This window comes from Helianthus annuus, chromosome 6 (genome assembly GCF_002127325.2).
Source record: "Helianthus annuus cultivar XRQ/B chromosome 6, HanXRQr2.0-SUNRISE, whole genome shotgun sequence".
NCBI lineage: Eukaryota > Viridiplantae > Streptophyta > Magnoliopsida > Asterales > Asteraceae > Helianthus > Helianthus annuus.
The window spans coordinates 66,759,919-66,772,195 of NC_035438.2; the positions used below are offsets into that span (position 1 = coordinate 66,759,919).

At 34.4% G+C, this 12,277-nt stretch overlaps 2 protein-coding genes across 2 annotated transcripts; one reads left to right on the plus strand and one right to left on the minus strand.

Annotated features, from left to right (window-relative positions):
- Positions 1 to 1,397: 1,397 nt before the first annotated feature.
- LOC110944794 (interaptin-like) lies at positions 1,398 to 3,144 on the plus strand. Its single transcript, XM_022186441.1, has 2 exons — positions 1,398 to 1,916; positions 3,061 to 3,144. The coding sequence occupies exons 1-2, from the start codon at positions 1,398 to 1,400 to the stop codon at positions 3,142 to 3,144; spliced, it is 603 nt and encodes a 200-aa protein (XP_022042133.1).
- A 6,210-nt stretch (positions 3,145 to 9,354) lies between these two features.
- On the minus strand, positions 9,355 to 12,071 carry LOC110865531 (auxin-responsive protein IAA27). The gene is made up of 5 exons (XM_022114802.2): positions 11,528 to 12,071; positions 10,704 to 10,933; positions 10,096 to 10,237; positions 9,779 to 9,840; positions 9,355 to 9,628 (listed from the first exon to the last, which is right to left on the minus strand). Exons 1-5 carry the CDS (start codon positions 11,923 to 11,925, stop codon positions 9,576 to 9,578), a joined length of 885 nt encoding a protein of 294 aa, XP_021970494.1. The 5' UTR covers positions 11,926 to 12,071; the 3' UTR covers positions 9,355 to 9,575.
- Between the last annotated feature and the right edge of the window lie 206 nt (positions 12,072 to 12,277).

Genomic DNA, 12,277 nt, shown 5'->3' on the forward strand with positions numbered 1-12,277 from the left:
TACTCCAACTGCTCCAGTTACTGCTGCCGAAACAATTGAAATTGAAAATGAAACGGGAACTTTTCAAAAGCCTCCGAAGCTTATGTACATTGAGGATTTTAAAGGATGGCAGAATAGGTTTGAAAACTGGGTGCAAGCTTACAAGTTTGACGCATGGTGCTCATTAGATGTAGATTACGTTAAACCGACAGATGACGTGGAAATGATAAAGCTTTAAGTGAATATTCAGCGCAAGAGAAGTTAAAATACATCAGTGAAGAAATGATGATTAGCATTCTTCAACAAGCAGTAAAAGAAGATATTTTTGTTTTGCTTCAACATGAGGACACTGCTAGATCAATTTGGGTGGCGTTGATTCAAAAATTTAAAGGAAGTGCTGATATGATAAAAAATAAACGTGCTTTACTAAAGAAATCTTTTGATATGTTTGTAGCTTTTGAAGATGAGACGACTAAGAAGACTATCGATAGATATTATCATCTAGTTCAGGAAATGAGAAGATTGGAGATCAAGAAAGAAGACGATGAATGGGTTGATAAGCTTGCTGATGCGTTACCACAGAATAAATGGGGAACATATTTGTTGATCTTAAAACATATGAGAAAATCTGAAAGTATGAATTTGGCTAAGTTCATTCAGAAGATTGAAGAAATTGGATATTCAGAAAACTGCTATCATGAATAATCCAAATGCTCAACAAGATGTTAGTCTATACTACAGAGGAAGCAAATTTGAGACTACTCCAAGTCCAAAAATAAAGACTGCTTTTAATGCTGATAGTTCTTCTGGAACGAATGTTAGCACTACAACTCAGAGTGGTGGATATTCGTCATCGTATTCAAGTTTTGATCCGAATTTCACAACACCAAGTTCTCAAAGACATAGTTCAACAAATCTACAATGCAATGTTACACTGAATATTCAAAATGGTCAAAATCTCTCTCCAGAAGTGGCTAAGCAACACATGGCTTCACTTGTTACTTTGTTAGAGTCATATGAAAGCTAAGTTGGTGGAAGAATCGGAAATCCGATGCTCACCAAAGAGGATTATGATCAGATTGATGCTGAAGAACTTGAGTTGATGGACATCAAGTGGTGTTTAGCCAGTGCTATAAGAAGAGCTGAAAAATTTACACAAATCACCAGAAGAGATGATTTCCGTGATGTTGCTACATCTCCGATAGGGTTTGACAAATCAAAGGTTACTTGTTTTCGTTGCAAAGAAAAGGGGCATGTTAAACGAGAATGTAAAAATAAAGAAGCAACCAAGAGACAAGATCCGTTTGGAAAGAACGATTATTATCAAAAATCAATTTTTCATCAGATTGCTCAACAACCATCATCATCCCGTGCTATTGAAGACGGAAAGAAAAAAGCTTATCTTGTTAATCAAGACGATGAAAAAGTGGCAGAGGGATTTAGCTGGGATAAATACGTTCCGGCTGATTCAGGACTTGTTGCTCGAATCTTGGAAGAAGAAGCAATCAAATCCAAGCCAAAAAAGAACAAAGATTTTCAGATCATCAGAAAGTGATGAAGATACCGATGATGAGGAAGAATACATTAATAATGCTAGAAAAAGTTTAGACTCATTCAGTTTTAATTTGTTTTTTGCAGATAAAATTGAGATGTTGAAAGAGAAAAGGGCTGCTCGTCTGAAGAGAGAATTGGAAGCAAGAAGGATTGTTGAAGAAAAAGAAAAAATGGAAGCTGAGAAAGCAGAAGTTAAAGAAAAGTCGACGGAAAAGGTCGAAGTTGAAGGGTGGGAAGCAGAAATAGAATTCGATGAAGAACCAATGAAGATGGGAAAGGTAATTGAGATAATAGATGAAAAGATCATCGAAGTTGATAAAATCGTCGAAGTTGAGAAAATCGTCGAAGTTGAGAAAATCGTCGAAGTTGAGAAAATCATCGAAGTTGAAAAAATCGTCGAAGTTGAAAAGATTGTTGAAGTCACGAAACCTTGTCTGAAATGTTTGGAATCATGCAAACATTGTGAAGAAAAAGACAAGAAGTATAGTGAGCTAGAAGGGTTGAAAGAAAAATTATCGTTTGATGTGAAGTATGTAAAAGAATCATATGATGTGCTGAACAGAACGGTTGATAATTTGAACAAGACAAACTTGGAAATGGGAGCTGTTCAAACAATGATGAGTTCAACATTAATGACGAAGCAGAAGGTCATCAATGAGTATATTGAAGATTGTGCAAAGCTGAAGCAGGATTTGGAACTTGAAAAGATTGAAAATGAGAGAATCAAACGATTGTTGATGAGTTATAAAGCTTGCGATTATTTGATTGACAGAGTTTATCCTACTGTTGCAGGTCTTGAAGCTTTTCAAGATAAAAAGACAGACGATACGAATACTGGTAAGAAGCAAAGTGTCAAATATAACAAGTGTCCGCCCCCGATCTGGGAAAGTTATTCTCCCAGAAAGCCAAATGAGGAGCAATTAAAAAAGGCACTCAACATAAAGTTAAAGTCTGAAACCATTGATGAGTTACCAGACAACATAGACGTCACATTCACAGCGTCTGACACTGATCATGAGTCTGAGTTATTAAAGAAAGTGGTCGATCAGGTGTTGGATATGGATGAAGAGTCAAAGTCGGAGTCTAAATCTGAAAGTTCGAGTTCATCAGACAAGAGTCCGAGTTCATCAGTCAAAAGGGTTTACAATAAAGAATTCTTGTTATCAAAAAATAATTTGAATGACGAACCAATCAAAGTGGCATATACTTTGAATGATTCAGACAAATTATATTCTGATGAGGAATTTCCAATAAGAAGTGTCAAAACTGAACAGATCAAACAGGTTTTCAAATTAACAGAAATTAATATTTCTGAAATAAAAGATATAAATCTTACTAAAAATCCTAAAAAGTACACTTCAAGAGTTCAACAAATATTAAACAAGAAAAAAGGTTACAGTTCTGGTTATGGTTTTCAAAAGAAACCAAACCATAACGGTAATTTCAAAAAGAATGGATTAGGTTTTATTCCTCCAGAAAATTATAAAAATAAGAAAAATTATAAATCAAAAACTAAATTTGTTGCAGGTACAAGTTCAGAAGAAGAGAAGGAGAAACTGTTCAGGAAACAGTCAAATCAAGAGTTTCTCGCTGAAAGAAAGAAGAATATGATGATGAGATCTGAACGAAGAATTGACAGAAGAACCTGTTTCAAGTGTCAAGATGTTGGACACATTGCTTGGAATTGCCCCAAGTCAAACAATACAAAACAGGAAGTTTTTTCTAACTCAAATTTGAAAAAGAAATGTCTTGATAAAACAGAACAACCAGCAGAAAATTCAAAGTTTTCAATGAAAGTTCAAAACGTTTTTACAGAAGAAAAGTCGATTTGAACAAACAGAAATGGGTTGTTAAATCAGAGAGTAGTTCTGACAATGAATCTGACTCGTCAAAGTCAGAAGAGTCATTTGTTGAGAAAATTAATGAGAATTCCGTTCTAGAAATGAACGATGAAAACTTTCCACCGTTGTCAAAAGAAAATTTAAAGTTAAAAGTTGGAAAGGTTGAGATTTCAGATCAATTCTTTCCTGGTAAGGAAGAATTTGATGCTGAAAAAGCTTTTAATGGAAAGGTAAAACATATTTTTGGGAAGATGGTTGACAGGAAGGTTAAAGGAGCAAAAGAGTTTTACAAATCAAAAAGATGGTGGGTTAACGATAATGAACAATCACCCAAGGCTGGTCAGGCTTGGGTGACTGCATTTTCTACTTAAGATCCTGACTTGCCGGAACTCCCAGGTTAGTAATTGAGGAGTAGGAATCGGCATCTTTCTTGAGAAATTCACATCTGTGATATTTTGTCCTACAAGTGGCTGTATTCTTGAAGATTGTCATACTTCGATTTTAAGTAGGTATGGTTGATAAAGCAAACCTACAAGTGGTTAATCAAGGTCATTAAGTTGAACTTGATTTAATCATTCATTTAACTAACTGGAAAACAAAGTGATGATCATAACCCCAACTTTACAAGTGGTAAATTCAACAAAACTTATTTTCTGGAAAAACCATTTTGATTAAAACAAACTTGAGTGTTTTGAAATCATAATGGGAAAATAGTTTGTTGTCAGGGGGAGTTCTGATTGTTTAAGCCAAGTGGATGGTGAATTGAAGCAATTCACATCAGTTTGTCAAATTTTCTTTATATGATTTTGAATTTTTAGGGGGAGTAAGAAATTACAGAAAATCCAAAAACATTATCTAATTTGAAAAGGCCAAAAACATGATAAAATGAAAAAGAGTTTTGTTGTGACAAAGAGGAAATGATAGTACATCAGTGGACTATCACAGCACGCTAAAGAATTGTAAAGGCAAATGTGATAAACGATCTCACTGAGGATGTGCCAGTAGGTTTTTACACATTTAGTAGATTGTTTTTGAGATATAAATCTAAAATATCAAACTTGCTTATTTTGTGGGGAACATCTCTTGGATACATAGGTAACCCCTGAAATCTTATTTGAAGGGCTTTCTATTTCTGACAAACTAGGTCTTTGTGCGTGATGATATCTGGGGTATTATATCTGGACTTCTGATTTTGCGGAAGCAATAGCCTAGTCCTCATATAATGCTTTGCATTGCCTTAAATCTTAAAGCTCACCCTCAGCATAAAAAATGATGAAACATTGAAAAATGCAAATCATGTGCTGTTGAAGAAAAGATCCCCAAACGGGACACACCAAAAGACGAGCCATCATCTCTTTGTATGAACGGAAGTTCTAACCTGAGCTCTCATGGCCTCGCATTTACCTAATTACAGATATCATTAGTGTACATTCACCTGCAAGACTGAATATAGAAGTCTGGATACGGGAGTATATTCTGAGGTGGGACACGCGAATAAGCTTAAGTCTATTAAAACATTAATCTCGTATCTCGAAACAGTTGAATTTTGTGTGAAAATTTAAGTGGATCAGTATATTGACAATCTAAGTGAATCGTTTTGATCTTAAAATGTTTAAAGCTTAACGGAATTAGTGATTTGTCTCAGAAACTTATATGATCCTCTTACACAAACTCACAAAAATATTGTCTGTAAATTTTTCTTTAATGCATTTCATTACAAAAATCCCAAAAAGATTTTAAGTGTGTTTTAGCATAAATTTTTGAAAAACCAAAAAGATTTTATTTCATCTTATTTTCGACAACTGATGTTGAAAAGCTGATTTTCAAAATTCCGAGTGCTAAGCATGATAAACAATGGTTTGGGAGAGTGTGTTTGAAACAGGAGTTGATTCTGAAAAGATTAAATGGTTCAATTAGTTGAAACCAAATTTTGAATGTTATTCCTACAAGTGGTCAATGTTAAATCATTTTGATCAATACCTGCAAGTGGTTTATAAATTTGTCAAATTATAAATTTGTAAAATTTATTTTGAGGTAGAGGATGTGCAGGATTAGCCAGGTTCCTGATTCTGAGTGTTACAGAGAGCCAAGCTTTGATCCTGATCTTGTGAAAGTCAGACTACGATCCCAGCACAAATTAAGGGGGAGTTTGTTAGAAAAGGGGGGTTCTGTAGATGCATAGAGCCAGCTTTTGATCCTGGAACCATGTCCACACAAGCTGCTAATGCTGAAGACCTTAAGGAATCAAGAGATCTGATCAAGAGAATGCGAAGAGCCAGATTGAGATTCTGAGGAAATAGAAAGAGGAGATTGAAGATTGTTAAATCAACATCCAAGGGAGAGGTTAGTTGATGATAGAAGAAGAGAAGAATTTGAAGGATGCTTACAGTGTTAGATTCTTTGGCAGCGAAGACTGATAAAGACTGAAGATTGTGAAGACTCAACACCGAAGACTTCGTCAACATCCAAGGGGGAGTCTGTTGGTGCATATGTCTGTCGACTTCGTCTTGTATCGAGTCTTGTGTCTAGATTGGATAGAATGGAGCTCGGTAGGCAAGTTTAGATGAAATTAGTGTGATTAGACCATTCCGCATGAAATGGAAGAATCCATTTCGCACGAAATGGACTTTGGTCCATTTCGCACGAAATGGCATTTGCCCATTCCGTGCGAAATGCTATGTCTATAAATACTTGAGCTGTCAATTCATTTGTAACGATTTTGATTCCGGTACCGAGGTGTTGCCGACATGTCTCCTGACTATAATAAGCTGTTATATCAATATACAAGACATTAAAATTGATTCTGTGTGTAAATCAAGCCGATTGTAAGTCGATACGTTTGTTTCCGCCTCTCGTATTGATTAGAACTCTTCTGAGCGACTCGTTTCGGTGGTGCAAACGATCCTACGTCACTTGTTCTTGGGAGCATAATTAATCGTTACAAAGTTCCGGGTTTGTTAAAAGGTCACTCAGAGGTATTAATTTAACATGTTGACACATTTAACCCTCACGTCTTGTAAACTTTCACTTTCTTCCACAAACGGCTTCATACGTTTTACAATTCATTCATTTAAGAGTATAAACATCGTGTAGGGTTATTGAAAGGAAAATTTTCCAAATGTTGACACTTTGGATCCTTTCACATATATACATTCTTCGTTTGTCGACTTTGGTCCTTCGAAATCAATTCATCACATGTTTAAAGTCCATGACACGTGTTGTTACTATATTGGACATGATTTTACGAGGTGTTACATGTTGTCTCTCTCACTTAGTCCATATGCATTTTGGCTCTAAGTGTTAAGTGTTACATTGAGGGTGAAGAACTATATATAGGAGGAGAGAACTGCTGGTGACATCACCATGAAAGCGACCCTAAACAACCTAATTAATGATGTAACTTCCACCAGTTATCCAAAACTACTGGATAGTTACTAAACACATTCCTACATTGAAACTGCTATAAGTAAATAGAAAATAGTTGGATTCTCAAAACTGCCAGCACTTTTGGAATCCAGCACCTCTTGTCTTGTTTGACTTGTTGACATGGTCTTCTGGTCTTTAGCTTTGACTTTTATTGACTTGGTTGTTGACTAGTTGTCTAACACTTTGATAATCCAACACTTGTACTTCTGTTCTTCTATTCTTTGATCCAGGAATTCTGTTCCAGCACTTTTGGTGGTTGTTTTGTAAAGCTTTCAAGGGGGAAAACTTCTGAAATTAGATTATACTTCAACTTATTCCATAAGGCAGGGAAGATGGTTCCTTTGGGTTTTGCCTTTCATCATCAGCATATACCCAACAAGTCCAAAGCAACATCATAGCTAATGGTCTCCGATGAGCCGTAAGTCATCTTCATCGACCCAACAAACAAACATAACAAAGACTGACAACAACTATAAAACCACTAAACATCTCCGATGAACATTATCATTACACCTTCACAGACCCATAAAACGAACAACTAAATAAAAGAATGTTTAAGCAATACACTGCTGGAGTTTCAGTTACCAAGCCAAAGCCACATCATAGACTGAAACCACTTAGGCTAAGCGACTAGTACATCAGCCAACAACTACAAAACCCAAATGGTCGTAATCAATATCAAAACAGCCATAAATCAAAGCTCATAACAAATAGACAGTTGTAACATATGTTACCAAGCAAAGTCTAAAGCAACATCATAGCTAACGGTCTCTAATGAGACATAAGTCATCTTCATCGACCAGATAAACTAACGTCACAAGACTAACAATAGTTGTAAGAACATAAAAGATCTCCGGTGAACATTATCGTTATACCTTCACATGCCCTTACAAACTCAAAAGGTTTCATCCAAATATCCAAAAACAACTGTAAACCAAAATCAAGGTTAAACAACAACATCAGTTGTTCCACAATGAAACCCCTATTAACATAAAAAAAAACACATGCACCAATAAATCCTTCATAGAAACACAAAACCCAGACCAGAAATTAAAAAAAAAAAACAAAGATGCGTAAGCCATCGTCTTTAACGATGGACAAAATCCCAACCAAAAAAGGGCATGGAACACCACATCCTTCAAAGCAACACAAAACCCCAACATAAAACTCTAAACAAAACCGTCGAAGCGTAATTAGTTGTTTTTAACGACGACAAAACCCATAAGAAAACAACCAACACAAAAACTACGACAATAAACTTGTAAACAACGAAGAGACAAACGATTGGAGCAACTTCGGCCATCGTAGTCGCCGGACGTTAAAGAGGCGGTGGGATTTCATCGGTCATAAAGAGAGAAACTAAAAATTACAAAGTGATGCCAAACCCTCAAAAAGCCACACTTAAATACCCATTAAAGAAAACAACTTCCAAAGCTAAGCGTATAAACATCATATGCACATGAAACCAATAAGGCGTGGGTACAACCAGGAACAACACAAGTATGTTGCAAATTGATAATATATAAATATCTTTTTCAATTAACAAAACACTACTAGAAAATTGGTGATTTCCGACTCACGTTTTCGTCGAAAATTGTGTTTTCCACGCATTTACAACAAAATATCTATGGTCGAAAAAATCTCGTGGGAAACTTTTTTTTGTGCGCAACTTTTCACAAGATTGTGGCGTCGGAAATTCCTACGCATTATTATTATTATTATTACTATTACTATTACTATTACTATTACTATTACTATTACTATTACTATTACTATTACTATTACTATTACTATTACTATTACTATTACTATTACTATTACTATTACTATTACTATTACTATTACTATTACTATTACTATTACTATTACTATTACTATTACTATTACTATTACTATTACTATTACTATTACTATTACTATTACTATTACTATTACTATTACTATTACTATTACTATTACTATTACTATTACTATTACTATTACTATTACTATTACTATTACTATTACTATTACTATTACTATTACTATTATTATGAGAATACCTTTATTGATAATAGTATTGTTATAATTATTAATATAACTGTTTTTATTTCTAAAAATTGTTTTTTTTTTTTTATTTTGAGACAATTGTAGATTTTCATCTAGAGATATTACTCTTAGAGCATTCACAATGGATCATTTATATTTATGTGAGTGAGTTACTTATATTATAAGTAATAATTGTGAGTGGTTTTGAGTGGAGGGAGAGAAAATTCATCTGTAAATATATGGTAAACACTGTTCACCTCTGTAATATTTTAGTATTTTTTAAAGTGTTTGAGAATGAAGGAGAGAAAAAGGATAATAATAGTGATAAAGATATAAAAATATTATTTAATGGAAAAGAGAGAATTTAGTGATTTTTAGTGTAATTATAAAAATAAGGATAGGGATTGAATATAAATCTTCTAATAAAAAACTTTTAGGTAAATGTTTTAACAATGACATTCTGCCCTGCAAATTATAAAGATTTTAAATCTTCAGGATTCAGATGGATGGCTTTAGGTTTAATGGCTTTTCACATATTAAAGTCTTACCCTTTTCACCATATAACAAAATTAAGAAACATTGCAAGTGTTAGTAGAAGTCATAGATGTGGTACACTCAACACAATAATATAGGACACTTTGATGAAGACTTTGGAATCTAAATGGAAGCTTTGCTTCCATCCTTTCTAGAGCAAGACCCAAATAGATTTCTTCCAAGAAACTTGATCCTTCCACAAGAATTATAAGTTCATTCATTATCGGGCTCGGTACGATTTCTACACTTCTCCATTGCTCGAGGAGCTGCGAAATAAAACATCAAACGGCTACAGCGAATAGTGTTTGCTTAAAATCTAGAAAATATACAAAGAGGAAGAAAAGGTATCTTGATTTATAGTTGAATAATCAAGATCTTGGGTTTCATGAATTTTAGTTAAATGTTCAAGAATTTACCTAGGCCAATTGCATCTGAACTTTGCATGATCCTCATCCTCTTACATGAGGCAATGAACATACTGCATCAAAAGAATTTTTCATCAAGATTTACCAAACTTCTGTCTGAAAATATTACAGTTGACTTTAAGGTCAAACAGGCTAACTTTTGGCTTCAGGTGATAAAGAACCAGTTGGTTTCTAGCAAATGCTAAAGATTAACTGATAATGTCTAAGCTTCCACATACATCATTTAATTGTTTTGAAAGCCAGATAGAATGGTTAAATTATACCACATAAATCAAACTGGTCAAAACATTGAGGGAAGTGAAACTTACTCCCATGGAACATCACCAACCAGCATCCAGTCACCATCTTTGTCTTCATAGGTTAGCACATACTCGGAACCATGGAGAAGATCCATAAGCCGACTCTCGCTTAATCCCTCTCTCGTACGAACTCCATGGCTACCATATTGACCTACAAAATCCAATCATTATCATGTCAAAATGTCTAAAATATTCAAAAATTGGTTCCTAAATTTGCCTTGGTATTTATTATCTTTACTATTAGAGATGTAAAACCAAGAAGGCCTTACTTCTATGATAAGCCCAAGAAGCTCACAAAAGAAGGCCCATACCTAAAGAACTAACCGTACATGCATATGCTATGCCCATGCTAGTTTATCTTAATAGTCCATATATGTGTGTATGTATGTATGTATGTATGTATGTATGTATGTATGTATGTATGTATGTATGTATGTATGTATGTAACTGAAAGTTACTCATGACAGAACCCTTTATCACTTTTATGACACGTTTTTTGGACTCTAAATCTGAAACAAGATACCAAAGCTTCCAAGTAGTTCTTTGAAACATATCTTCTGTAACATGAAAGATCAAGAAACAACTTATAATATGCATCAATAATCAAAAGAGATTACCAATTGTGAAACAGCTAAACATTTTTTCAAGGGCTGAAGAAAGATCTAAGTAGCACGAATAGATCTCGAGATCCACTTTCCTCAAATATGGAGCTCCATCCATGCTGACTTTCACATAAAGGCAGCCCGATCCCATTTTCTGATCACCTTCTTCTTCGTTCTTTGTTTGGCTAACAGCCATGGTGTTCTTTCGGAAAGATCGAATTGGAGGCCATCCTACAACTTGTTGCCTGAAACAAAAACATGTACCTTTTAGCAATTAATCTTAGCATCAACATAGATACAAGTGAATTTAAAAGTAAATAAATTTAAAACCAGAAATAAATAAGGTAAAAAAATAACAAAAAAGTATAGAAACTTTGTATGTTTTATTTTTGGGACAACAGATGAGAATTACTGTGTTTGGATTGAGGCTACTGTTGCATTTTAAACTATGATTTTAGTAAGAATATATATGTAACAGTTTGGAGTTGAAAACTGAGATTTATTAAGGTTAAATTAAATTTAAACTTTGAAAACCATTGAATTGACTCTCTAAAATCTAAAGTAGACCGCTAATCTTGGAATCATGGATGAGTAATATGCTAATACCATTTAAGAAACTTAATCACTAGCAAGCACTCAAATCACACAAAAAAAAAAAATAAAGATCCAACAATTCTTATCAAATCATATGATATATTATAATAACAAAGAATATATGATCATTGATCAGATTCTTGAAAGAGAAGCCCAACTATGAGAACTGACTTTTAAAAGTCAAACAAACAACCATCCAACTTCTATAACATCTAAATTCACAAATTCATATAAACATTCCTTACTTGGGAGCAGGAGAAGAAATTTGACCAATTGGCTTATCAGAAACCTGAGTCTTCATCTCTGGTAAAGCCGGCTCAGGCGAAACCGAAACATCAGTCTCCTGTCCACTATTTTTAACCAAACCAACCTCCTGTCCACCATCACCTGCATAAACCCACTTCCGAGAACCACCATTTATGGCATCAGAGAAACCCCTTTTGGCTCCAGCGACCATAATCTTGATTGCACCACCATGAACAACCACCTCTCTTTCTGGTGACTCAGAGCCAGGCAGACCAAGTCTCAACTCAGTGGCTTTCAAGTTCAAATCTTTATTATTGTATATCATCTCATAGGCTTGTTTCTCCATGTTTGCCTCTGACAACCCTATGTAATCATGTTCTTTAATGGACACAGACATGAAACTGAATTTTTTTTTTTTTTTTTTTACAACTTTTTTTGCATGAAAATGAATATAAAGTGTGTGTTCATGTGGGATTTTTATGGTTTTATGTGTGAAGTGAAAGAAAGCTTGCTTTGCCAATTGGCATCTGTGTAGTCCCCTGACCCCTAATATTATTCCTATATACTGTTGTTAAAAAGAATGGTGGAACAGGGAACATTTTGTTGGGAAGGTCACTGCCCAATGTTTTGTTATATTTGCCATAATTACAACATTGGGGTTTGTACATTTTGCAGTAAAGATTGTATCTTTAGTTTAATTGGGCAATTCCCATTTTGGAAGAATGTAGATTAAAGCCATAAATTGATGT

Excerpts from the sequence above, each read along its gene's own strand:
- LOC110865531 (XM_022114802.2), bottom strand. The coding sequence starts at position 11,925 with ATGTCTGTGTCCATTAAAGAACATGATTACATAGGGTTGTCAGAGGCA. Across the intron at positions 9,841-10,095 it reads GTTGGTGATGTTCCATGGGA|TATGTTCATTGCCTCATGTA; the intron begins GTAAGTTTCACT and ends CTTTTGATGCAG. Across the intron at positions 9,629-9,778 it reads TTCAGATGCAATTGGCCTAG|CTCCTCGAGCAATGGAGAAG; the intron begins GTAAATTCTTGA and ends TTTATTTCGCAG.
- LOC110944794 (XM_022186441.1), top strand. The coding sequence starts at position 1,398 with ATGAAAAAGTGGCAGAGGGATTTAGCTGGGATAAATACGTTCCGGCTG. Across the intron at positions 1,917-3,060 it reads AAGTTGAGAAAATCATCGAA|GTACAAGTTCAGAAGAAGAG; the intron begins GTTGAAAAAATC and ends AATTTGTTGCAG.